The sequence below is a fragment of the Carettochelys insculpta genome, chromosome 6, assembly GCF_033958435.1.
Source record: "Carettochelys insculpta isolate YL-2023 chromosome 6, ASM3395843v1, whole genome shotgun sequence".
Classification (NCBI taxonomy): domain Eukaryota; kingdom Metazoa; phylum Chordata; order Testudines; family Carettochelyidae; genus Carettochelys; species Carettochelys insculpta.
In genome coordinates this window covers 125,119,050-125,145,060 of record NC_134142.1, presented here as the reverse complement: position 1 = coordinate 125,145,060, position 26,011 = coordinate 125,119,050, and the positions used below count along the sequence as shown (strand labels likewise).

At 60.4% G+C, this 26,011-nt stretch overlaps 1 protein-coding gene and 1 pseudogene across 3 annotated transcripts; both read right to left on the bottom strand.

The window, feature by feature from the left end:
• Positions 1-4,139: 4,139 nt before the first annotated feature.
• On the bottom strand, positions 4,140-6,947 carry LOC142015016 (erythroblast NAD(P)(+)--arginine ADP-ribosyltransferase-like; annotated as a pseudogene).
• A 4,162-nt stretch (positions 6,948-11,109) lies between these two features.
• MAPK7 (mitogen-activated protein kinase 7) lies at positions 11,110-26,009 on the bottom strand. Of its 3 annotated transcripts, none has more exons than XM_074998314.1 (7): positions 25,947-26,009; positions 25,319-25,550; positions 24,724-24,889; positions 23,262-24,382; positions 15,311-16,815; positions 15,054-15,181; positions 11,110-13,453 (listed from the first exon to the last, which is right to left on the bottom strand). In XM_074998314.1, exons 2-7 carry the CDS (start codon positions 25,536-25,538, stop codon positions 13,300-13,302), a joined length of 3,294 nt encoding a protein of 1,097 aa, XP_074854415.1. In that variant the 5' UTR covers positions 25,539-25,550; positions 25,947-26,009; the 3' UTR covers positions 11,110-13,299. The 3 variants fall into 3 exon arrangements, with proteins under 3 accessions (XP_074854415.1, XP_074854413.1, XP_074854414.1); XM_074998312.1 differs by lacking the exon at positions 25,947-26,009 and adding an exon at positions 25,654-25,865; XM_074998313.1 differs by lacking the exon at positions 25,947-26,009 and adding an exon at positions 25,707-25,848.
• Positions 26,010-26,011: the final 2 nt, after the last annotated feature.

Genomic DNA, 26,011 nt, shown 5'->3' with positions numbered 1-26,011 from the left:
CATCAGTTGCGTTCACTAGATTACGCCCCCCCCCACCCCTCCAGCACAATGCTTGGGGCCGGCAGCCACACCCGGCGTTACAACAGCTTCCGGACGCAATATACAAATCCAGCCATGTGCACCTGGGTCCCATCCTGGTGTTCCCTGAGGGGCTGGTGGTGCTGCCGCCCCAGACGCCTGGGTCCCATTCTTCATGCCCCCAGTGGAGCCCCTCCCCCGTCCCTTGTCTGGGGCGGAGACTTGCTCCTCAGGGCAGGACAGGAGAGAGGCAGATGGGCCTGGGCAGAGGTGCTGGAGGGCTCGCAGACAGCTGCCCCTCCTCCCCCTCACAGAACAGATTTTGTCCCACAATGCATTGCAAACCACCCAGAAACTGAGCTGTCTGGATTGGCACCACCACTATCCCACAATGCACTGATGTAGTGGACTCTTGGAGAGTCTGTGCTATGTTTCTCCCACAATGCACTGCAAATTACCCAGCAGCCCTTGCTCCACAGTGCTGCATGAAGGGACCTCACTGGTATCCCATAATGCCTTCCTTCCAGAGTGTCCATGTGCTTGCAGCCCTGAGGGAGATGCCTGGGCTTGGTCCCACAATTTACTGCAAACCACCCAGCATCTCCTGAACCATTGCTACCTTCCTATGATGCACTGCAAACCACCCAGCACCTCGGGGACCATCGCTACCCTCCCATGATGCACTGCAAACCACCCAGCACCTCGGGGACGATCGCTACCCTCCCATGATGCATTGCAAACCACCCAGCACCTCGGGGACCATTGCTACCCTCCCATGATGCACTGCAAACCACCCAGCACCGCGGGGACAATCGCTACCCTCCCATGATGCATTGCAAACCACCCAGCACCTCAGGGACCATCGCTACCCTCCCATGATGCACTGCAAACCACCCAGCACCAAGGGGACCATCGCTACCTTCCCATGATGCATTGCAAACCACCCAGCACCGCGGGGAACCATCGCTGCCCTCCCATGATGCATTGCAAACCACCCAGCACCGCGGGGACCATCGCTGCCCTCCCATGATGCATTGCAAACCACCCAGCATTGCTCGTGCCCTGCTCCTACCCGCTGAGCCCGCCTGCACCCCCAGAGCGGATCCGTCCGCACGTACCGCTCCGGTCCCCCGGCCAGGCCCGGCCCACGCAGCCACCTCGGGCACGGAGTGCGGCGCTACTGGGAAAGGCCGGTGCCGCGTGCGCCGAGGGCCCAGGAGTCCCGGCTCCCCGCCCGCCCAGCTCCAGCCCCCAGACGTGTCTCGACAGCCGCAGGTCCCTGGCCCGCTGCCGTGGGAGCTGGCTGCCGCCCAGGCCCTGCAGCCAAGCCGGGTTTGCAGGGTGAGCTCACTGCACGCGGCCGGAGACAGAGCTCCTCCACCGGCAGCCGCGCCCAGCTTCAGCCCTCACCCCAGCCTGCGGCCCTGCGCTGCGGGTCGGGAGTGGGGGTGCAGGGGGCGGGGCTGCGGGTCGGGAGTGGGGGGGCACCGGGGGGCGGGGCTGCGGGTCTGGAGTGGGGGGGCACCGGGGGGTGGGGCTGCGGGTCCGTAGTGGGGGGTACAGGGGGCGGGGCTGCGGGGCGGGAGTGGGGGGGTACAGGGGGGCGGGAGTGGGGGTACAGGTCGGGAGTGGGGGTACAGGGGGCGGGGCTGCGGGTCGGGAGTGGGGGGTACAGGTCGGGAGTGGGGGTACAGGGGGCGGGACTGCGGGGCGGGAGTGGGGGGTACAGGTCGGGAGTGGGGGTACAGGGGGCGGGGCTGCGTGTCGGAGTGGGGGCCACGGGGGGCGGGGCTGCAGGTCGGGAGTGGGGGGTACAGGGGGCCCGTCTACCCCCTGTCAATCCCAATGAGCTGCGCCGCCTTCTAGCGGCGGCTCCCGGGCACTGTAGCTTCCGCCTCCCCGTTGGCGTCCCGCGCGGCGCCCGGGCAGTTAACCCTTGAGTGCCAGTGCGGGAGGCCGCGGCCGGTGTGTGGGTCCCCGCGGGGCCGGTTCCATCCAGCAGGAGGCAGTGCCCCCCCCCCACACAGAGACAGAGAGAGCGCGAGCGAGCGCTGGTTCCATCCAGCAGGGGGCAGTGCCACACAGAGCCCTGGTTTCCCCCCCGCCCCCCCCCCACAGAGTCTTGGTTCCATCCAGCAGGAGGCAGTGCCCCCCCCCCCCCCCACAGCCCTGGTTCACACACACACAGAGCCCTGGTTTCCCCCCCCCTCCCCCCCCCCCACAGAGTCTTGGTTCCATCCAGCAGGAGGCAGTGCCCCCCCCCCCACAGCCCTGGTTCACACACACACAGAGCCCTGGTTCCCGCCCCCCCCCACACACACACAGTCCTGGTTCCATCCAGCAGGAGGCAGTGCCCCCCCCCCCACAGAGACAGAGAGAGCGCGAGCGAGCGCTGGTTCCATCCAGCAGGGGGCAGTGCCACACAGAGCCCTGGTTTCCCCCCCGCCCCCCCCCCCACAGAGTCTTGGTTCCATCCAGCAGGAGGCAGTGCCCCCCCCCCCACAGCCCTGGTTCACACACACACAGAGCCCTGGTTCCCCCCCCCCCCCCCACAGTCCTGGTTCCATCCAGCAGGGTGCAGTGCCCCCCCGCCCCCCACAGGCTGGGGGAAGCCGGCAGGTGCACAGGCACACAGGGTTTGGACGATGGCCCTTCGGGCAGGATCTCCTACTGGAGAGTCCCAGTGTCCTAGTAGACAGGAGAGGATGAAACATGATAAAACACAGGTAGTACCTGAGGAGGACTTGTCGGGCAGAAGAAAGTCCCTTTCAATCACATCATGTCATGGGGGGCAGCTAAAGTGTGACGAGTTTTTAAAGTGCTTATACACAAATGCTAGAAGTCTAAATAATAAGATGGGTGCACTGGAGTGCCAGGCATTCAGTGAAGCTATTGATACAGTGGGTATCACAGAAACGGTGGAATGAGGATAATCAATGGGACACAGGAATACCAGGGTACAAGTGTATTGGAAGGACAGACCAGGTCGTGCTGGGGGAGTGGGGGTGGCACTATACATTAAAGGAAGTGTAGAATCAAATGAAGGAAAAGTCATACATGAACCAAACTGTACCATAGAATCTCTCTGGGTAGCAATCCCATGCTGGAGTAACAAGAATATAATGATAGGGATATATCAGCGGCCACCTGACCAGGATGGTGATGGTGACTGTGAAATGCTCAGGGAGATTAGAGAGGCTATCAAAATAATAATGGGGGATTTCAACTAGCCGCATATAGACTGGGTACATGTCACCTCAGGACAGGAAGCTGAGATAAAGTGTCTTGACATCTTAAGTGACCGCTTCTTGGTGCGGCTAGTCCTGGAACCCACAAGAGGAGGGGCGATTCTTGATTTAATCCTAAATGGAGCACAGGGTCTGGTCCAGGAGGTGAATGTGTCTGGACCTCTGGGTAATAGTGACCATAATATAATTAAATTTAACACTCCTGTGGCTGGGAAAATACTACAGGTCCCTCACCAAGGGACTACAAGGTCCCTCACCAAAGGCTCTAAAGCAAAGTTAACCTCATGGGATAAGAGGGAAGGTCCTTTCTTGGACTGGTAACTGATTAAAAGATTGGAAACAAAGGGTAGGAATAAACGGTCAGGTTTCAGACTGGAGAGAGATGAATAGTGGTGTCCCCCAGAGGTCTGTGCTGGGACCAGTCGTATTCAACATGTTTAGAAGTGATTTGGAAAAAGGGATAAACAGGGAGGTGGCAAAATTTGCAGATGACACAAAACTACTCCTAATAGTTAAGTCCCAAGCAGACTGGGAAGAGCTACAAAAGGATCTTAACAATTTGGGGGATTGGGCAACAAAATAGCAGATGAAATTCAATGTTGATAAGTGCAAAGTAATGTACATTTGAAAATATAATCCCAACTATATGTATAAAATGATGGGGCCTGACTTAGCTGTTACCACTCAAGAAAGAGATCCTGGAGTCACTGTGGATAGTTCTCTGAAGACATCCACTCAGTGTGCAGCAGAAGTCAAAAAAGCAAACAAAATGTGGGAACCATTAAGAAAGGAATAGATAATAAGACAGAAAATGTCATATTACGTTTATATAAATCCATGGTACGTCCACATCTGGAATACTGTGTACAGATGTGGGGGTCGCCCCATCTCAAAAAAAGATACATTGGAATCGGAAAAGGTTCAGAAAAGGGCAACAAAAATGATTAAGTGTATGGACCATCTGCCGTATGAGGAGAGATTAATAAGACTGGGACTTTTTAACTTGGAAAAAAGATGACCAAGGGGGATATGATAGAGGTCTGTAAAATCATGACTAGTGCGGAGAAAGTAAATAAGGAAATGTTATTTACTCCTTCCCACAACACAAGAGCTCGGGGTCACCAAATGAAATTAACAGGCAGCAGGTTGAAAACAAACAATAGGAAATACTTTTTCACGCGACGCACAGTTAACCTGTGGAACTCCTTGCCGGAGGACGTTGTGAAGGCCAAGACTATAGTAGAGTATAAAAAAGAACTAGATAAATGCATGGGGGACACATCCGTCAATGGCTGTTTGCCAGAGCCTGGAAATGGGCAACAGGAAGTTGATCGTGCAATGATTCCCTGTTCTGTTCACTCCCTCTGGGGCACCTGGCATCGGCCACTGTCGAAGACAGGACCCTGCACTAGATGGACCTACGGTCTGACACAGTGTGTGGCTGTTCTTATGGTCTTACACACAGCCCTGGTTCCATCGAGCAGGGGACAGTGCCACCCACACACACACAGAGATGGCTCCTGGCGAAGGCCCTCCCAGGGGTGGGTGCATCCCCTCCTTGCTGCAAAGCGACGGGCGCCTCACAAGTACAGCACTGCGGGGAGACACAAGCACACCCCACGTTAGCCATCCACATGCCCCTTGCCACAGACCCCACAGCACTCTGCTCAGCTTGATCGCTGTTGCCAGCTCTGTGCTCCGGGGAAACCGAGGCCCGGAGTGAGCAGAGATCCCCCGAAACTCGCCCAAGGAACCAACTGCAGAACAGGGAAAAGAACTTGGGGTCCTGGCTCCCAGCCCCACCCCTGCAATCTCCTAGACACCCCCCATTTCCCTCTTGGGGCAGGGGAGAGAACCCAGATGTCCTGGCTCTGAGCCCCCCGCTCTAACCACCAGACCCCACTCCTCCTCCCTGGGCAGGGGATAGAACCCAGGTGCCCTGTCTGCCAGCTCCAACTGACCAGACCCTGCTGCCCACACCCCCCAGAGCTGAGAAGAGAACCCAGGAGTCCTGGCTGTCAGCTCCCTCCCAGCTCCCCAGACTCCACCCGCTTCCCTGGGCAGGGGAGAGAACCCAGGTGTCCTGGCTCCCAGCCCCTGCTGCTCAGACCCCCCAGGCCCCTGCCATGCCCAAAGCCATGGCCAGAACCCAGGAATCTGCCGTACCTTGGTGGTCAGGGCAGCTCATGGTGCTGTTCCCATCTGGAAAACAGAAAACATTATGAATTTTCCCAGCCCTGCACCCCACCAGTGAGCCAACACCAGGGCCGGGAGCCGGACAGGCGCTGGGGCCCTCCTCAGGGGCAAGGCCCAGGTCCCATTCCTCACCCACCCCTCAGCCCTGAGCTGAGGTGCCGTGTCCCACCGGGGCTCATCAGGCTCTCCCTGGCAGCCTTCCAGCGCGCCCGTCCCCCTCACCTCTCCCCAGGTAGGCGCAGTCGTGGCTGCTGCACACGCCAACTGACGTGGCGTGCGCCGTCGTCTTCCTCGGCGCCCCCTTCACCTGGGTGACCCGGAACATCTCGGAGGGCAGCACTGTGGTGTCCTGCTCGCCCGGGGAGTGGGAGAGATTCCCCACCGGGAACACCTGGCCGGAGACCGGCACGAAGAACATGGCATGGCTGAACTCCTCCGCCACCTGCCTCTGCTGTGAGGTGGAGGTGAAGCGGAACAGCCCCTCGAGGGAGAACGTCACCTTGGTAGACCTTGAACAGCAACGAAGGGTCCTGTGGCACCTTATAGACTAACAGAAAAGTTTTGAGCATGAGCTTTCGTGAGCACAGTCTGTGCTCACGAAAGCTCATGCTCAAAACTTTTCTGTTAGTCTATAAGGTGCCACAGGACCCTTCGTTGCTGTTACAGATCCAGACTAACACGGCTACCCCTCCGATACTTGGTAGACCTTGGTGCAGCTGGACTCCCAGGCACCGAGCTGCCTGGCCGCCGGGCTCAGGAGGAAATGCAAGCACTTAAGGGGAAGTCGGCGTAGGTCAGGGGGCTCTTCCAGGCTGCTCTGGTGGCCGCGTTGAAGGACTTGTACAGTGGTGTCTCCTCCAAGGTGTAGGCCAGGACAGCCACACTGGAGAGGGCCCTCAAGGTCTTTGGGAAGCTCAGCTGGTTCTTCATCTCCATCCACAGCTCCTTGGCCTGGTACCACGCCTGACGTAAGATTGGCGCCTCCTCCAGCTTCTCTCCCAGCAGGGAAGGGAAGCACCTTTTCATGGCCTTCACGCACCATCGGTAGATGTTGTCCAGGGAGTAGGAGGCCAGGTTAAGGGTAGGGTTCCCTGCCGCCCTGTGGGTCTCACTAGGGACGGGCTGGAACAACACTCCAGGGCATGCACAACCCATAACGGACAATGCTTCAGGAATGACCCGCTGCGGGAAAGCCCAGGGACTGACTGACTGCCTGCCTGCCTGCAGGGGCTTGCAGCTTTGGGGAATCTCCAGCTGGGGTGCCTAGTGATTAGAGCTGGAGAGGCAGCTGGGTTTTATCCCCAGCTGCTGAATAGGCTGTAGGGGATTAGACAGGGCTGAGGAGCTGGGAGACAACTCCGGGGTGTGGGGCTGGCAGGTTGGAGCAGGGCGGTCTGGAAGCCAGGACACATTGGCTCTATCCCAGCCTTGGGAGGGGAGTCAGATGGGTCAGCTGAGAAACAGCTGCACACAACACCGCACAGAGCTAGCTCACCCCACTGCAGCTGCCTCTGGGGTGGGGAACAGCCACACGTAACGCCGCATTTGAATGGCTGCCTGGCACCAAGATGCAGCCACCTCTGGGGTGGGGCAGGGAAATTGTGTTGAAGCCACTCATCTGTGAGGTTCCAAGAGGCAGCAGCCACGAGAAGCAGGAGGGTGACCTTTTGGGGAGACAGGCCGGTACCCTGAATAATGGGGAACAAAACTGTGCAGGAAGGGCAGCGCTTACCTTCACTCCGTCCGACTCCTCCCAGTCGCACAGGGCGGGACGGGTTATAAAGCCTGAGGCGGGTGCTGGGGCGGTGGAACCTGTATCTAACATCTCCCCATCAGCCCGGACTGGCAGCCATTACGACTGTCTCCAGCCCCCGGGACAGATTTTATCCGAGCCCCTAGTCATGCACCGCCTGGCCCCCACCTCCTGCAAGCTCCAGTCCTCATGAAGCAGCTTTAGCTCCCGGAGTGAGTTTGGGGTGAAGTAACCCCCTGCCCCAGTCCTGCCACCCCCCTGAGCTCTGCCTCCCAACCCGCTGACAGATCGCAGGGCAGGCCTGTCACTGGCAGAGCCGCTGGGAGCACACGTGCAGCTGCCTCGTTCTTGTACTGGCTCCCCAGCTGCAGACCGAGATACCCGCACAATGAATTGTGTACAGCACCGAGCGCCAGGGGCTCAGAAAAGGGAACGCAGCCCCATCGGACCTGCTGCTTGCTGCTCCCCTGCAAGAAGGGCCCGCGTGCAAAGCCAGGCTGTCCCAAAAAGGATCTAAGGGTCCTTGCAGACAAGCAGCTCTCACCCGTTCCCACAAATCATTTCCAGCCACGTGCCAAATAGATTTTGATATGTGCACCACGGCGTGGGCCCATGTGCACCACCAGGAGACACACAACCGAGCAGTGGGGCAGCGTCAGAATCACCCAAGCAGCCGGATAACCACGCAGCTTCCAGGGAGGAGGCTCCCAGCTCTCGGTCACTGGCCTTCAGTGAACAGGTGCTGGTTGGCTAAAGGTCTGCAGCAGCTCCACCGGGAACAGGTTTCACTGCCTCGACAGAGGTGGGGAAACTGAGGCACTGAGCCTTGTGCAAGGAGCAAGGTATTGAACTTGGGCCTTTCCAGCCTCCCTCTCTCCCAGTGGTGCGTCAATTCACAATCATAACCACATCTCTCATGGCTTCCTGCCCTGCCCGGGTTGCCTCTCCCGCCCTCTGTCTTATGGGGCCTGGGGGCACACATGGCGCAGGGAGAAGAAATAAATCTCTTATCGCCAGGGTCCTTTCCCAGCTGCCAGGGCAAGATAACACACGTTTCCAACCCCCAACGAGCTCCGCTGGCAGAAAGGGCTCGGTCCTCTCTGAACTGGGTTACCAACATGGAGCCACCGGTAAACTGAGGCACCACATATTTGTGTTGGGGGAGGGGCGCAGAGCTCTCAACTTTTCTTTTCAATTCTCGCCTTCCTTCAAAGCCTCTCGTCACTCTCGGTGCTGGCCCCAGCGCGTCCCCCGCTTGTTTTCTGCCTCGCCAGTTTCTTTGCTTCATTTTGCCCGAGATCTCAGTCATCGTTTTCCATTGTTTTCCTTGGAATTAAAAGTTCTCTTCCTTTAACAAAGCCCTTTGTCTGGGCATTTCCTTAGGTCTTCTCCCTCCCCTGGCTACCTGATTTCTGTGCAGCCTCACTCATCTGCTCTCCCACATAGGAAGTTATGTTCAGACTCAGCAAACCTCTTCGCCTGCCCCGCCCCCTGCTGGGCTGGACCCCGCCCCCTCCTGCAGCACAGCGCCCCCTGCTGGGCCCTGCCACCTCCCTTCAGCGCAGCGCCCCCTGCCGGGCTCGGGCCCGCCGCACAGCGCCCCCTGCTGGGCCCTGCCCCGCCCCACACAGCACAGCGCCCCAGCAGGGGGCCTGCGGTCTGTGCCGTTACTCAGCCAGGTGGCCCCGTAGCCACTGGCCGGTCCGAGTATCACCGCGGACTCCTGCCTGAGCCCGGCGCCTGTTCCGGCTGGTCCGTCCCTGACCTCCACCTGCTCGTGGTGGCGGCCGACGTGAGGCCGCTGAGCCCAGCACGCCCGCGCTCTGGGGACCCTGCTGCCGGTCCCGACCGGGTAGCCAGCAAGTCTGCCGACAGCAGCAGGTGGGGCTGGGGGACGGCTGGGGAGCGGGGGCAGAGCTGTAAGGGGTGTGCCCTAATGTCAACGGGCGGGCCGCCAACTCGGAGCAGGGACAGCGAACTTCTCCCTGCGGACCACGCCCCCAGACCCGCCTCCTGATCCCAGAGACCCGCCCCTCCATCCTGACCACGCCCATAGCCCCGCCTCCTGATCCGAGACCCGCCCCTCCATCCTGACCACGCCCATAGCCCCGCCTCCTGATCCGAGACCCGCCCCTCCATCCTGACCACGCCCTCAGTCTCACCCTGGGGCACTCCTGGAGCTGGCCAGGGCGGAGGTCTCGGGGTGCCGGCAGCTGGGCCCTTTTTCCTCCAGCCCAGGCAGCAGCAGGGCGCAGTCCCCCTGGCCTGGACTGGGGCTCACCCCAGTAGTGGTTGGGCCAGGCTGGCAGTAGCTGTGCCCACACAGCAGCCTAAGGGGCCCACCGAGAGCTCCAGGCAGAGGGGCCCGTGCAGCTCAGCTGGGGGTCACTGACTGTGGGTGCTGCCATGGGGCGACTGCTGGGGCTGGGCTCTACCGCAGCCTCTGCCCGCTCCCCCCGGGGTCTTTGGCTCTCCATACTGCTCTGGGGCAGCCCCCGGCCCCACTCAGACTGGGCCTTGCCCCTGGCATTCTGCAGCCAGCCGGGTGGGCAGCACCAGCCAAATCGGGTGGGAGCAGGACTCGTGTGTTCTCTCCCCCCACTCTGGAGGGGAGGGGGATCTATGGTTAGAGCTGGGGGGCAGGACTCCTGGGTTCTCACCCCGCCCTCCGGGAGAGAGAGGGGATCTATGGTTAGAGCTGGGGGGCAGGACTCCTGGGTTCTCACCCCGCCCTCCGGGAGAGAGAGGGGATCTATGGTTAGAGCTGGGGGGCAGGACTCCTGGGTTCTCACCCCGCCCTCTGGGAGGGAGAGGGGATCTATGGTTAGAGCTGGGGGGCAGGACTCCTGGGTTCTCTCCCCCAACTCTGGGGGGAGGTTCCTCTAGTGGGTGCAGCCTGTTGCTGATGCGTCACACCCAGGGCAGCCACTGTGGTGAGTTCATCTCACCCGGGCACCTTTGCGCTTATGTCAGCAAAACAAGTTTGATCATTGCCGCCTAGGTGCCTCTGACTCCACCTCCAGTGCACCAGCGGGGACTCACCAGCCCAGGTGCATGATGGGTTGGGTTCGGCAGGGGGTGCTTTCCCCCGCCCCCAGGACTGCTGGTCCCACTGCCCCAGTGCAGCACTGGTGGGGCACTGTGCCACAGGCAGCAGGGCAGAGCTCAGCAGGGGGCACAGCTTGCAGGTCACTCTTTGGGGCTCTCTGTCTCTGTTGTATGCAAAATGCTGTTTCCCAGTGAGGCTAAGATGCAGCCACCTCTGGGGTGGAGGCCACTAAGTAACAGCTGCATATAACACCGCATGGGAACAGCTCTTCCACTGCTGAACTGCTGTCACTGCTGGGGCACAGCCCACATCAAAGCTGCATGAGCAGGCTCACCGGGCCCTGAGATGCAGCCACCTCTGGGGTGGAGCAAGCTGCAGCTAACAGAAGGCAGCTGTGTCAGAAGCAGGGCTGAACCTAGAGACTTACAAGCCATCTTCAGTTGGTTCCCCTGCCCCTCAGCCAACTTCCATGCCCTCAGGCTAGGGGTCACCCTGCCGCAACTACAGAGCACTGGGGTTCTCCTGCCTCAGTTCGTTGCCCACACCCTTAAAGGAGCCTGCATCAGTCAGCGTTAGCTCCCAGGACTCCTGGGATGGGGGGGGGGGTGTCTCGCAGTTAGTGCAGCAGGGGGCTGGGAGCTAGGACTCCTGGGTTCCATTCCCAGTTCTACCAGACATGCTGTGACCTTACAAGGTCACTTCCCATCCCTGAACTCGTGTTCCCTTTTATCTATAGACTCTGACCTCCCAAGGGCAGGGTCTGCTGCTCAGCTGAGGGGCTCCTAGCTCAGTGGGAGACTTCAGCCATCTACTACCAAAGCACGCCTCACGCTTTCTGATTGCTTTAAACCCTTTATCGAAGCCAAAACGCCAGACGTGTTACAATCGAAGCCGCAGATGCTGGGAGGAAAAACACCCGCACCCACTCACACACCACCCCACCTGCTCCAGCGAACGGGGACCGATTCCCGGCCTATTCCACCTCCGCAGAAACGGCCTTCTGCACTCGTCTCTTCACAGGGCAGCTGGTCGGGAGCTGAGCTGCCAGAAGCCTTTGCCAGGCCTCACCTCCCACCCTGGTAAATGCAGCGTTTTGGCTGTAAACAATTCCCATTCCAGCACTGAGCACTTCAGCTGTCAAAAGCCTCCTAGAAGCCTGTATCCCCCTGCCACAACCCGTTTCAGCTCCCCACCCTCCTCAAACAGCCTTCAGCTCTGCATTGCCCTCAGGAGACAATTCTCCCATGGTCCCTCTTCTCCACCCATGGGTGGAATAAATTTTGTGGTGTGCGCCAAGGTGTGTGCTGTGTGCACCACCCAAGAACACAGGCTGTCGGCTGGGGGCACGCTGCTGTCAGGTGGGCAGCACCTGACTCTCCTGGCGGCCGCCCCACGGCTCAGCTCACAGGGAGGGAACGCTGCTCATGACAGCCTTTCAGTGCCAGAGCCGCCTGTGCCCTGCGGCTCCTCGGCCAGCGTGTGAGGAGCTCACTGCTGGTTTCGTGCTAGGCTCGTCCCCAAGGCAGGCTCCCAGATCTCCCAACAGACAGCTGGGGAAACCTATGGGGCAAGTCAACCGGATTTCCCTGTCCCTCAGCCCTCTCCCCAACACGTCCACGTCCTCCTACAGCCTCTGCCCCCGTGAAACAAAGGGGGGACAGCAGACCGGGCCTAGAGGAAAACTCTCCCTAGACCCTGGGCTCTTGGGGTGTGGCACCAGGACAGCAGAGGGGCAATCAGGCAAGGCACCTGCCACACCTCCGGCTGCCCGAACAAGCTGCTCTGCTCCGTCGCTGCTCCCCAGGCTGAATCTGCGCAGACCGGGGCTCAGATTACAGGGAGTGGTGGGACGGGATGAAACCCTCCCTGGAACGTGCCTCTCACTCAGACTCGCAACACTAGGACTGGCAGGGACCTCGAAGGGTCATCGAGTCCAGCTCCCTGCCCTCACTGCAGGACCAAGCACCGTCTCGCCCGGCCCTGGGGGACCAACCTGCTCTGACCTGTCTCCAGCGATGGAGGTCCCACAACCTCCGCAGGTAATTTATCCCAGTGCTAACAGCCGCGATGGCTGGGAAGCTTTTCCTAATGTCCAACCCAAACCTCCCTTGCTGCAGTTTAAGCCCATTGCTCCTTGTCCTGTCCTCAGAGGCCAAGGGGAACAATTTTTCTCCGTCCTCCTTGTAACTCTGTTTAAGGTACCTGACAACTGCCATCATGTCCCTTCTCAGCTGTCTCTTTTCTGCACTAACCCAGCGCAGTTCTTCCAATTGTCCCTCACCACTCACGTTCTCTGGACCCTTCCTCATTCTCGTGGCTCTTCTCCAGACCCTCTCCAATTTCTCCACCTTTCCTGAAATGTGAGGCCCAGAACTGGACCCCGTACTCCAGCTGAGGCCTGATCCGTGGATTGATCCACTAACCCAGCAATGTGGAGCCAGAAGGCACCAAGCCTAGCCCCCTGATTTGAGGCAGGATCAAACCCCTGACCGGGGATGTCCTTCCTGTCCCTGGAAGCCTCCAGCGATGGGGCACCGGCAGGGTATGGGGGGGACGAGACAGCAGTGTTAAAGGGGGGACAAAGAGGCAGGAGAGGAGACAGCAGGACTGGCTCACTCCTCCGTGGGCAGGGACACCCTAGGCAGCTTGGCTTAGCTAGGGCCAAAGGCAGGTAACCACAGGCACACTCCAGGGCAACTCGTGGGGCTCAGGAAGGAAGTCGACACGCTCCAAGGCGGTGCTAGCAGTTCTCTGTCCCCCAGCACTGACTACCAGGGTACAGCGCCTTCCCCTGAGGCCCCTGCCCCGTGGCACCGTGCCCCCAGAGGGCAGTCAGCTCTGCCACCCAGCCCCCAGCCAATGTGAGGCTGACAGGGCCCAGGCGACCGGGAGACAGACGTGTCTGCTTGTCACTGGACCATCCAGACCCTGGTACGCAGCTGGCCTGACCACAGAGGGAGGAGAAGGGGGGACAGGGCCTGACCCCACCCTCAGTCCCCCGAGGAAGGGAGGCACAGGGGGCCGCGGTCTCAGCCTCAGGCATCCTGGAGGTCGGGAATGTCAGAGAGGATCATGGGAGAGCCCAGCTGCAGCTCCTGCTGGAGGGATTCCATATCTGCGGGGTTCATCCGGTGGACCTCCAGCCAGTCAGCCAGCAGGGAGGCGGAGAGAGGGGCCGAATCGCCCTGGCTGAGGGAGGAAGAAGAGATCAGACAGCGCCAGCTAGTCCCCTTGCACCCTGCCCCAGTGGGCCTCGGGAAGGACCGGACCCTAGAACCCAGGGACGCGGAGCTGCTGCAGAGCTACCTGGGAGTGGTAGTTCCAGAACCTCAGGCTGACTACAACACCCACGATGCCCCAGGCCCTCCCCACTGGTGGAGCAGCCCGGGCACCTGAAAGCGGCAGAGGAGAGATTCCCAGCCACTACAAGGGGAAGACCCAACTCCAGCAACAGAACAGATAACCCAGCTGGTACTCCCATGATGCACTGGAGCAGATCGGCCAGAGGAGATGGCTGGGTGCACCATGGGAGATGTAGTTTGTGCAGGGAGCCCGACTATAGGAAACATGAGGCACCCGAAGACCTCCCACGACTGGATGTAAAGGATTAATGCAATGGAGAGCTGGGGGGCAGGACCCCAGGGCTGCGGGGCAGGACTCCAGGGCTGGCTCCAGGGGGCAATGGAGGGCTGGGGGGCAGGACCCCAGGGCCAGCTCCGGGGAGCAGTGGAGGGCTGGAGAGCAGGACTCCAGGGCCAGCTCCAGGAGGGCAGTGGGGAGGGGTGGACAGGACCCCAGGGCCAGCTCCGGGGGGCAGCAGTGGAGGGCTGGGGGGCAGGACCCCAGGGCCAGCTCAGGGGGGCGGCAGTGGAGGGCTGGGGGGCAGGACCCCAAGGCCGACTCCAGCCTGGGGGGGGCAGTGGAGGGCTGGGGGGCAGGACCCCAGGGCCAGCTCCAGCGGGGCGGGGCAGTGGAGGGCAGGACCCCAGAGCCAGCTCCAGCGGGGGGGGCAGTGGAGGGCTGGGGGGCAGGACCCCAGGGCCAGCTCTGGCGGGGGGGGCAGTGGAGGGTTGGGGGGCAGGACCCCAGGGCCAGCTCCAGCGGGGGGGGGCAGTGGAGGGCTGGGAGGCAGGACCCCAGGGCCAGCTCTGGCGGGAGGGGGGGCAATGGAGGGCTGGGGGGCAGGACCCCAGGGCCGGCTCTGGCAGGGGGGTGCAGTGTAGGGCTGGGGGGCAGGACCCCAGGGCCAGCTCCAGCGGAGGGGGGCAGTGGAGGGCTGGGGGGCAGGACCCCAGGGCCGGCTCTGGCGGGAGGGGGGGCAATGGAGGGCTGGGGGGCAGGACCCCAGGGCCGGCTCTGGCGGGGGGGGGCAGTGTAGGGCTGGGGGGCAGGACCCCAGGGCCGGCTCTGGTGGGGGGTGCAGTGTAGGGCTGGGGGGCAGGACCCCAGGGCCGGCTTCGGGGAGGGGGCAGTGGAGGGCTGGGGGGCAGGACCCCAGGGCCGGCTCCGGTGGGGGGGCAGTGTAGGGCTGGGGGGCAGGACCCCAGGGCCGGCTCCGGCAGGGGGGTGCAGTGGAGGGCTGGGGGGCAGGACCCCAGGGCCAGCTCAGGGGGGCAGGACCCCAGGGCCGGCTCTGGCAGGGGGGTGCAGTGTAGGGCTGGGGGGCAGGACCCCAGGGCCAGCTCCAGCGGGGGGGGGGCAGTGGAGGGCTGGGGGGCAGGACCCCAGGGCCGGCTCCGGTGGGGGGGGCAGTGGGCTTCATTGGGTGGGATCGAGAAGCAGCCCTCACCTGTCTCTGTTCTCCCCCGCCATGTCAAAGGACTGGTTGAGGAACTCCTCCAGGTCGAAGCCCACGCCGTAGCCGGCCCCACTGCCCTTGGGGGTCACCGAGAAGACGGGTGGCAGGAGATCCTCCACCTGCGGCAGCAGTGAGACGCGGTGAGCCTGGCACCCAGGGCCGTCCAGCCCCACTCCCCAACATGCCCCGCCCAGGCCCGCCTCAGCGGAGCGGAGCCGATGGCCCCAGGAAGGCCCAGGCCCCCTTACCTGGGACTTGGACAGCTGCTGCGTAACCATGGTGATGTCAGGCGACTCCGTGGGGACGGCATCCAGCAACGTGGTGGGGGCGATCGGCGGCTGCTGCTGGCTGGGCCCCTGGCTGCCTCCTGCGGCCGGCTCCGGTGCCCTCTTCCCCACCTCCTGCAGGTAGACAGCCGGCTCCAGCCCCACGCCCTCCCTGCCTGGTGGCCCGAAGCTGCCCACAGAGCGGGCTGACGGCCCCTCTTGCGGCTGAGCCCCGCTCGGCGTTGTTGGGGCTTCCCCAGGGGCCAGCCTCCCAGCCACGGCCCAGTTCTCCGGGCCCTGGACACCGGGCCACGCGCTGGCCCCCCCCAAGCCAAAGGGGGCCTGGAAGATCTGACCAGGGGCGTATTTGACGCTCAGGAGGCACTCGGCTCTAGGCAGAGCTTTGTGGCAAGTTGTGGGGGCCACCAGAACCGGAGGGAAGGGGCCAGGCTGGGCCGGGAAGTACTGCACCACGCTGGGCGCCGAGCCGTGGACCGCGTCCACAGCCACTGGCAGCACAGTGAGTGTCGGCCCACGGCCAGCTGCGGCCTTCTCAGGGAAGGCTGAGAAATCTGATGCAGTGGTGACACGGCTGGCCGGCGTGGCTGGGAGGTGGCCAGTACTGATGGCTGGGAGGTGGCCGGCAGTTCCCAGTGGAACGTGGCCGGCAGGCGTGGCTGTGAATTGGCCAGCGGCTCCTGGCTGAACGTGGCCGGCAGGCGTGGCTGGAACATGGCCAGCAATTCCCGGTGGAACGTGGCCGGCAGGCGTGGCTGGGAGGTGGCCGGCAGCTCCTGGTGGAACGTGGCCGGCAGGCGTGGCTGGGAGGTGGCCGGCAGCACCTGGTGGAACATGGCCGGCAGGCGTGGCTGGGAGGTGGCCGGCAGCTCCTGGTGGAACATGGCCGGCAGGCGTGGCTGGGAGGTGGCCGGCAGCTCCTGGTGGAACGTGGCCGATAGGCGTGGCTGGATGGTGACTGGCAGCGGTGGGTGGAATGGGGCCGGCAGGTGTGGCTGGATGGTGACCGGCAGGTGTGGGTGGAACGTGGCCAGCAGGCGTGGCTGGGAGGTGACTGGAGGCCCCTGGTGGAACGTGGCCGGCAGTCGTGGCAGGAACATGGCCAAAAGGTGTGGCTGGAATGGGGCCAGCAGGTGTGGCTGGAACAGGAGCGCCGGGCGTGGCTGGGACGTGGCTGCCAGGCGTGGCTGGGATGTGGTCTGTGGGTCCATTGAAAGCCAGTCTCTGGTGATTCCGGTCAATCATCTTGGTCCACCTCTCCAGCAGGCTGCGGTCATTCTCACTCAGGACCAGGCCGCCCAGCATGTCCCCTCGCCGCAGCTCCTTCCGCTCCTTCTCCTTCTGCTTCTTCTCCCGCTCCTTGGCCCGCTCCTGGCGCCGCTTCCGCTTCTCCTCCCGTTCCCGCTGCCGCTCCTGAGCCGTCACTGGCTTCCGCACGTCTGGGGGCTCAGGGATGGAGCACTGGGCATCTGAGAGCAAAGCACAGGGGCGTCAGTCACCCCGGGCTCCCCTCACTGCCGACCCGCAGCCCCCTGCTACCCTAGACAAGGCAGAGACAGGAAGAAACAAGCAAGACCACACTCAACACTGCCTCAGCCAACCTCTGTCTCCGGTAAGGTGGGTGTACAGCGCTCCCAGAGAGACTGACAAGGGTTTGTGCTACACCCCACGTTCCTCACCAGGAGACGACTGCAACTGGCTAATGGCATCACCACGAGGCACCTGTAGCAGGCGGAGCATGGGAGACGTGGCCAGAACCATCGTGACTTGCAGGAAGTGGGTGGCCGAGTTCTACGCATGTATCGTTTGTAGCTGAAGTCAGGAATATTGACAGTGGGTCTCTAGCTCACAGGGGGGCACACCTGGGCGACACCCAGCAGACAAGCTGCTTCCCATCCACACGTGGCTGCGAAAAGCCCATCCAGGGTACTGGGTACCACTCGGGGCTCATTTTGGGGCCTGTGTTTTCCCCCAAACCGGGCTGGGACCTGCTTTCGGAGCCAAGGCTCCTGCCACGGACAAGACAGGAAGCAGCAACCCCTGTGGTCACCCGAACATAAGGACGGCCAGACTGGGTCAGCACAAAGGTCCATCCAGCCCAGTGTCCTGTCTCCCAACAGTGGCCAATGCCCAGCGCCCCTCAGGGAGTGAACTGAACAGGTAATGATCTCTCTCCTGCCATCCATCTCCAGCCTCTGACAAACAGAGGCCAGGGCCACCATTCCTACCCAGCCAGCTAACAGCCATTAATGGCCCTAACCTCCATGCATGTATCCAGCTCTTTTTTAAGCCCTCTTACAGTCCGAGCCTTCACAGCCTCCCCTGGCCAGGAGTTTCACAGCTCAGCTGTGCGCTGTGTGAAGAAGAACTTCCTTTTATTTGTTTTAACCTGCTGCCTGTTAATGTCATTTGCTGTCCCCTAGTTCTGATCTTATGGGAATAAGTAAATAATTTTGCCTTGTTCACTTGCCCCATGACCCTCATCATTTTACAGAACTCTAACATACCCCCCCCGTGTCTCCTCTTTTCCAAGCTGAAAAGTCCTAGTCTCTTTAACTTCTCTTCGGAGGGGACTCGTTCCAAACCCTCATCGTTTGAGTTGCCCTTTTCTGAACCTTTTCGAATGCCAAAATATATTTTTTGAGCTGAGGAGACGACATCCGTACACAGTATTCAAGACGTGGGCGTATCGTGGTTTTATACAAGGGCACTAAGACATTCTCCATCTTATTATCTATCCCTTTTTATTTTTAATGATTCCTAACATCCCGTTTGCTTTTTGGACTGACGCTGCCCACTGCAGGGATGTCTTCAGAGAACCGTCCACAATGACTCCAAAATCTCATTCTCGATAAGCTGTAGCTAAATTAGCCCCTGTCATGTGGAATGTAGAGTTGGGGTTATTTTTTCCAACGTGCATTACTTTACATTTATCCAGATTAAATTTCAGCTGCCCAATCTCTCAGTTTGATGAGATCTTTTTGAGGTTCTTCACACTCTGCTTTGCTCTGAACTATCTTGAGCAGTTTAGTGTCATCTGCAAACTTTGCCACCTCACAGTTTACCCTTTTCTCCTGGTCATTTATGAACAAGTTGAATAGGATTGGTCCTAGGACAGACCCCTGGAGAATGCCACTAGTGATCCATCTCCAGCCTGAACATTTACCATTTATTCCTACCCTGTTTCTTGCCTTTTAATCAGTTCTCAATCCAGGAAAGGATCTTTCCTCTTATCCCACAACAACTTAATTTAAACAACAGCCTTTGGGGAAGGACATTGTCAAAGACTTTCTGGAAATCTAAGTGTACTATGTCTACTGGATCCCCCTTGTCAACATGTTTGTTGACTCCTTCAGAGAACTCTAACAGATCAGTAAGACATGATTTCTCTTTACAGAAACCACGCTGACTTTGTCCAGCATATTATGTTCTTCTATGTGTCTGACAATTTTATTCTTGACTGTGGTTTCAACTAGTTTGTCCAGTGCTGACATTGGATTTTCTGGTCTATAATTGCCAGGGTCACCTCCACAGCTGTTTTTAAACACGACCATTATATTAACTATCTTCCAGTCATTGGGTACAGAAGCTGATTGAAAGAATAGGTTACAAACCACACTTAACAGTTCCACAATTTCACATCTGAGTGCTTTCAAAACTCTTGGGTAAATGCCATCTGGTCCCAGTGACTTCTCCACACTGACTTGATCGTCTGTGAGTGCCCCCTTTGTATCTCGATCACTGGTCCTTTAGCAGGCTTCCTACCTCTGATGTACTCACAAACTTTATGTTATTGCTTTTTGAGTTTTTGGCTAGATGTTCTTCAAACTCCTTTTTGGCTTGTCCTATCACAGTTTTACACTTAATTTGGCAATGTTTGTGCTCCCTTCTATTCTCCTCACTAGGATCTGACTTCCACTTTTTAAGACATGCCTTTTTATCTCCCACTGCTTCTTTTACATGGTTGTTAAGCCCCAGTGGCTCTTTTTTGGGTCTCTCGCTGTGTTTTTTAATTTGGGATATACATTTCAGTTGGGCCTCTATTATAGTGTATTTGAAAATTTCCATGCAGCTTGCAGGGATTTTACTTCAGTCACTGTACCTTTTAATTTCTGTTTAACAAACCTCTGCTTTGACTGGTTGCCATCACTTCACAGCTAGCTTTTCCAAGCTAATGCACCTCTCTTTGAGCCTGAACCAGCACACGTTTACCTGTGAAAAGGCACCGTGCCCACATCCCTCTCCACATTGAGGGAGGGGAGGACCTACTAACGAGCTTACGCCGTACAGCTCCCTGGGCAGCGCAAGAGGACATCATTTTGGGCGTGTGCCCGGGGGGAAGAAGGGCATGCCTGGGGAGCTGGCTGTTGCTGCTGTTTGTTCTTGAGAGGCCCGGGCAAAGTACTCGCAGGCCAGGTCTACCCTAGGGTGTAAATTCCATTGAGATACACAACTCCAGCAGCAGTTCCTCTCCGCTGAGCACTTGGGCGCCCACCCAGGAGAGAATCAGGTGCCTCCCAGCTGATCAGCAGAGCACCAGCAGCCTGGCGGTGCACATCTGCGCAGGCCTCCATGCGCACAACAAAATGTATTCCACACACGGGTGGGAAAAAAAAACTCCAGCTATGTTTACTGTGCAGCTGCAATCAACGAAACTGGGGTGCATCGACTTCCTTTCTGCCGCCTCGTAAACGCGAGGAGTCCCCATGTTGAAGGGGGCACCCTCAGCGTTCGATTACAGTCTCCCTAGTGGATGTGCTAAATCGAACCCCGGAAGAGCAACCTCCAGAGTGTCGACAAGCGGGGGAGCGTGTAACTGTCCGCAGGCTTCCTCTTCGGTGAGGCAATCCTGAATCCAGTACTGTTCAGTATCGTGATTTGAGCACTGGCCTGCTAAACCCACGGGTTGTGAGTTCAGTCCCTGGGGGGGCCATTTAGGGATCTGGGACAAAAACTGATGGTTCTTGGTCTTCCCAAGAGGGCAGCAGACTGGACTTGATGACCTCCTGAGGTCCCTGCCAGCTCTCCAAGATGTGTATCTTTGTCCAACCCAGCATGGAGAGCACAGTTAGAGAGGTTGCAGATGATGCCCAGCTGGAGGGCCAGATACAAGGGCTCCATGGGCCAGATTCTGGCCCGCAGGCCGCCTGTTGGACACCCCAGTCTAATGTAAAGAGGATGAAATTCAACAAGGCCAAGTGCAAAGCGCTCCCTTTAGGATGGTCCACTGCACACACCCCGTGGGGGAGAGGAAGCAGGAGAGCTCCAGAAAGGAAGCTGGAGGCCATAATGGAGCACAAGCTCAAGACGCACGAACGGTGCAACACTACAAGCGCCCTCCGTTCTGGGCTGCACCCGCAGCAGCGCGGGGAGCACAACGCGGGCAGCGCCGCGCCAGGCCGTACGGCGTCGGTACTGGGGACGCAGGTCAGACAAACTGGAGGAAGTGGGAAGGACGCACGGCCGAGGAGGGCGGAGCGACAAAGCTGGCTCTCGGGAGCCGGGAGGCGCGGCTGTCACGAGGAAGAGGAGGAGCCGCTCTCGTTCACCTCTGCAGCGAGGGGCTATGCCTACAGCAAGGGCAGTTTCGAGGGGACGGCAGGGCTAACTCCCTGCCAGGTTCTGGGCCACTGTGCCGAGGAGGTTCTGGAATTTCCCTCACTGCAGGTTTGTAAGAACAGGGCTGAGAGCTACTGGGCAGGGAGGGTCCGGGGAAGACTCACTCCTGCCACGAGGGCCAGGGATTGGGCCAGAGCAGTGCTTTGCAACCGCTGTGCCGTGGCACACTGGTGCGCCGTGCTGCAGCCCGCATGCCGGTCCGGCGCTCTGCACACACGCCCCGCTGCTCAGCGCGAGAAGTGTGTGGGGACAGTGATGGTGGTGGCAGCGCTGGCGAGTCAGCCTCGAGTTAGAGCAGGAGGTGGGGGGGTGCCTGGTCTGGGGAGGGGAGGGGAGGGGGGCAGGGTCAAAGCAGGAGGCGGGGGGTACCTGGCTCTGGGGAGGGGAGGGGGGCAGGGTTAGAGCAGGAGGCAGGGGAGGGGGTGCCTGGCTCTGGGGAGTGGAGGGGACGGGAGGGGGCAGTGTTAGAGCAGGAGGCAGCGGGGTGCCTGGCTCTGGGGGAGGGGAGGAGGGCAGGGTTAGAGCAGGAGGCAGGGGAGGGGGTGCCTGGCTCTGGGGAGTGGAGGGGAGGGGAGGGGGCAGTGTTAGAGCAGGAGGCGGCGGGGTACCTGGCTCTGGGGGAGGGGAGGAGGGCAGGGTTAGAGCAGGAGGCAGGGGAGGGGGTGCCTGGCTCTGGGGAGTGGAGGGGAGGGGAGGGGGCAGTGTTAGAGCAGGAGGCAGCAGGGTGCCTGGCTCTGGGGGAGGGGAGGAGGGCAGGGTTAGAGCAGGAGGCAGGGGGCTACCTGGCTCTGGGGGCGGGGAGGGGAGGGGGCAGTGTTAGAGCAGGAGGTGGGGGGGTACCTGGCTCTTGGGGGGGAAGGGGAGTAGAGGGAAGGGGGGCAGGGTTAGAGCAGGAGGCGGGAGGGGTGGGGTAGGACAGCAGTTAAAGCAGGGTCAGGGGTGCCTGGCTCTCGGGGACAGGATTGGATTATACATATTGGATGTGTTGTGAAATTCTACCGAGCGCTGAAACGTGCCCTGCGGTGCCAACAGTTGCTGAGCACTGGACTAGAGGATTTACCGAAGTCCCTTCCAGCACTACCTGCCTCTGTTCTATGGAAGTCAGCAACATCCGGATGGTGGTCGGTTTCAAGCAGAGCGCCCCAAGGCCCGGTTCTGGGGCCGGTGTTGTTCAACATCTTTATTAATGACCTGGATGAGGGACTGGATTGCACCCTGAGCAAGTTTGCAGATGACACAAAACTAGGGGGGAGAGGAAGATATGTTGGAGGGTAGAGAGAGAATCCAGAGTGACCTGGATAAATTGGAGGACTGGGCCAAAAGAAATCTGATGCGGTTTAACAAGGAGAAGTGTAGAGTCCTGCACCTGGGGCAGAAGAATCCCAGGATTTGTTACAGGCTGGGGACCAACTGGCTCAGCAGCAGTACGATGGAAAGGGACCTGGGGGTTATGGTGGATGAAAGGCTGGATGTGAGTAAACAGTGTGCCCTTGTAGCCAAGAAGGCTAACGGCATACGAGGGTGCATTAGGAGGAGCATTTCGAGCAGATCTAGAGAAGTTATTATTCCCCTCTATTCAGCACTGGTGAGGCCACAGCTGGAATATTGTGTCCAGTTTTGGCCCCCCAATATAAAAAGGATGTGGATTTGCTGGAGCAGGTTCAGCAGAGGGCAACAAAAATGATTAAGGGTCTGGGGCACAAGACCCATGAGGAGAGGCTGAGGGATTTGGGCTTGTTTAGTTTACAGAAGAGAAGACTGAGGGGTGATTTAATAGCAGCCTTCAACTTCCCGAAGGGGAGCTCTAATGAGGAGGGTGAGAAACTGTTCTCACTGGTGTCAGATGGCAGAACAAGGAGCAATGGGCTGAAGCTGAAGAGGGGGAGGTGTAGGTTGGATATGAGGAAAAACTCCTTCCCCAGGCGGTGGTGAAGCACTGGAATGCGTTGCCTAGAGAGGTGGTGGATTCTCCAACCCTAGAGGTTTTTAAGTCCTGGCTTGACACAGTCCTGCCTGGGATGATTTAGTTGGGGTTGATCCTGCTTTAGGCAGGGGGCTGGACTCGATGACCTCCTGAGGTCCCTGCCAGCCCTGGGGTTCTGTGATTCTAACAGGATCCCAGACTCCTGGCTCCCAACCAACTCCCCTACACACACTCTAACTACTAGATTTCACTCCTTTCCCAGAGAGATGAAGAGAACCCAGGAGTCCTGGCTTCCAGCCCCATCACTCTAACCACTTGCCAGCACTCCCCCCACACCGAGGAGGAGAGAACCCCAACACCCCAGCCCTTCACCTTTGTTCTTATTGCGCAGAGCTGCCTTCAGCAGGGCGGCCTTGAGCGCCGCTTTGGTGTCGTCCGAGATGGCCCCCTCCCTCTTTGGCGGCACGGCCTCTGGCTCAGCCTTCACCTCGGCTGGCACCTCTGCCGGGGGTGGAGCCCCAGGCGAGGTCAGGTCAATGGTCTCCGGAGGGTAAGGGACTTCCACAGGGGCTGGTGACTCCATGGTGTAGTCGCCCCCAGTTGATCCGGCACTGGGCATGTCCACATCTTGGCAGAGCAAGGGGGCAGCGGCAGGCGGGCCCGTGTGGGCCGGCCGGAGCGCAGGCTTGAAGCTGATCTGCCGGCGGATCCCCTCACGGCGCTCGTGGAAGTCCCGGATCTCAGCCACGATGGCCTCCTTGATGCGCTCCTTGGTGAGCACCTGCTTGTCGAAGTCGAAATCGAAGGCGGGCACGCAGTCAGGCTCGTCGTCCGGGTCGTGGTACTTGGCCAGGAAGGGGTGCTTCAGGGCCTCGGCCACGGAGAGCCGCTCGCGGGGGTCGAAGCGCAACATCTTGGCCAGCAGCGCCAAGGCCGAGCGGTCGGCCTGCTGGTAGAGCGTCTCCCAGGGCACCGGCTGGCGCGAGGGCAGGCTCTGGATATAGGCCCGCACCCGGTCGGCCCCGATGGCGTGGATCACCTTGGCCGAGGGTGTGCCCAGCACCGTCATGATCAGCTGCAGCTGGTGGATGTAATTCTTCCCAGGGAAGAGCTGCTTGCGGCCCAGCATCTCGGCAAAGATGCAGCCGACGGACCACATGTCGATGGCCTGCGTGTACTCGTGCAGGGAGAGCATGAGCTCCGGGGCCCGGTACCACCGCGTGGCCACGTACTCGGTCATGAAGTACTTGTACTCGTCCGGCTTGGTGCACAGCCCCCGGGCCATGCCGAAGTCCCCGATCTTCAGCTCACAGTTCTCGTTGACGAGCAGGTTGCTGGGCTTGAGATCCCGGTGGATGACATTGGCCGAGTGGATGTACTTGAGGCCCCGGAGCAGCTGGTAGAGGAAGTAGCGGACGTGCTCCAGCGTGAGGGGCTGGGAGGAGTGGATGATCTGATGAAGGTCGCTTTCCATCAGGTCTAGCACCACGTACCTGTCAGAGGGTGGGGAGGTCAGTGGAAAGAGGACCGAGGAGTCCTGACTGCCGCCCCCACCCCCCCATGCTAAGTCATGGGACCCTGCTCCCTAGAGGGCCCAGGGGTCTAGGCTCCCACCCAAGCTTCCCTGCTCTAACTCAGTCAACTCCACTCTCCTCCCAGCAGCAAGAGGACAACCCAAGAGTCCAGGCTACCAACCCCATCTAGCTCTAAGCACCAGATCCCACTCCCCTCCCCCAGTCAGAGACAGAACCCAGGAGTCCTGGCTCCCAGCCCCCCACCTGCCACTCCCCGCCCAGAGCTGGACTAGGACCCAGGCGTCCACGCGGGCACTCACACGGATTTGAACTCGTCGTAGGGCACTGTGGGTTTGAGGATGTCCTTGATGGCGATGATGTTGTCGTGCTTGAAGTGTTTGAGGATCTTGAGCTCGCGGAGGGTGCGCTTGGCATTCATCACCACGTCAAAAGCATTGGGGATCTTCTTGATGGCCACCTGCTGACCTGGAGGGAAGCAGCACAGGGCAGGTCAGAGCAGAGACGTCAGCCACTGCACAGTCCTGCCCTGTGGAACCCAGGAGTCCTGGCACCCAGCCCCTGGCTCTGAGCCCTCCCAGACCAGGCTCCCTGAAAGCTGAGCGCTGGGGCGGACGTCCAGGAGAGAGTCAGGGGCCATCCGGCTGATAGCAGAGCGCCCCCAGCCATCAGCGTGGTGTTCTACTGGTGGTGCACATCCACGCACACCTCAGTGTGCAAAAAATTTACTCCACACATATGTGGAAAAATAGAGAGAACACTGCCCCAGACCTAACTCCCTCCCAGAACTGCAGCTAGAACCCAGGAGTCCTGGTCCCAGCCCTCCCCCCAACTCTAACCCACTTGACCCCATGCCCCTCCCCGGGGTGGGGATGGGACCCAGGCGTCTGAGCTGACCTGTGGATCTGCGGCGGGCAGAGCTGACCACGCCATAGGCCCCGGTGCCGATGGTCTCAATGACCTCGTACTCGTCCCCCACCTCGAAGGTGACGTCAAGGGAGCGGGCCTTCAGGATGGCCAGGTTCTTGGCCGCTACGGTGGCCTGGTGGGCCGGCTCCCGCTTGCCACCCCCTTCGGCCTCGGCCTCTTCCTCCTCCTCCTTCCGCAGCTCTGCCATGGTGCCCGTGCCCTGCGGAGGAAGGTCAGGAGAGGGGAGATCAGGGAGAGGCTCCTGGGCCCCCCGGGAGAGAGGGGGGAACCCAGAAGTCCAGGGATGGGGGAAGGAGAATCACCTCCTGTGTCCTGGGGGAGAACCCAGGAGTCCGGGGGCAGAGGGGCAAGTCACCTCCTGTGTCCTGGGGGAGAACCCAGGAGTCCGGGGGCGGGGGGGGCAGCAGGGGCTGGAATTGTGGGAGGGGCCTCAACCAGCCCCAGGGGCGGGGGCTGGCAGGGTGGGGCGGGGCGTCTCTGGGGGCGGGGCCAATACGGGGGCGGGGCTCGAAAGGGGGCCATGGGGCGTGGCCGCTCTGAGGAAGGGCCGGTGCCCGAGGGGTGGGGCGGGGCCGGGCGTCGCGGTGCCCCTCACCAGCTCGCGCCCGGGCCGCCCCAGCCCTGGGCTGGTTCCCTCCCGGGTCCGCAACTCCCAGCGCC

Bases quoted from the DNA above. Each gene is read 5' to 3' on its own strand.
- MAPK7 (XM_074998314.1), bottom strand. From the start codon at position 25,538: ATGGCAGAGCTGCGGAAGGAGGAGGAGGAAGAGGCCGAGGCCGAAGGG. The intron at 24,890-25,318 runs GTCAGCTCAGAC...GCTTCCCTCCAG, and splicing joins TGCCCGCCGCAGATCCACAG to GTCAGCAGGTGGCCATCAAG. The intron at 24,383-24,723 runs GTGAGTGCCCGC...ACCCTCTGACAG, and splicing joins TACGACGAGTTCAAATCCGT to GTACGTGGTGCTAGACCTGA.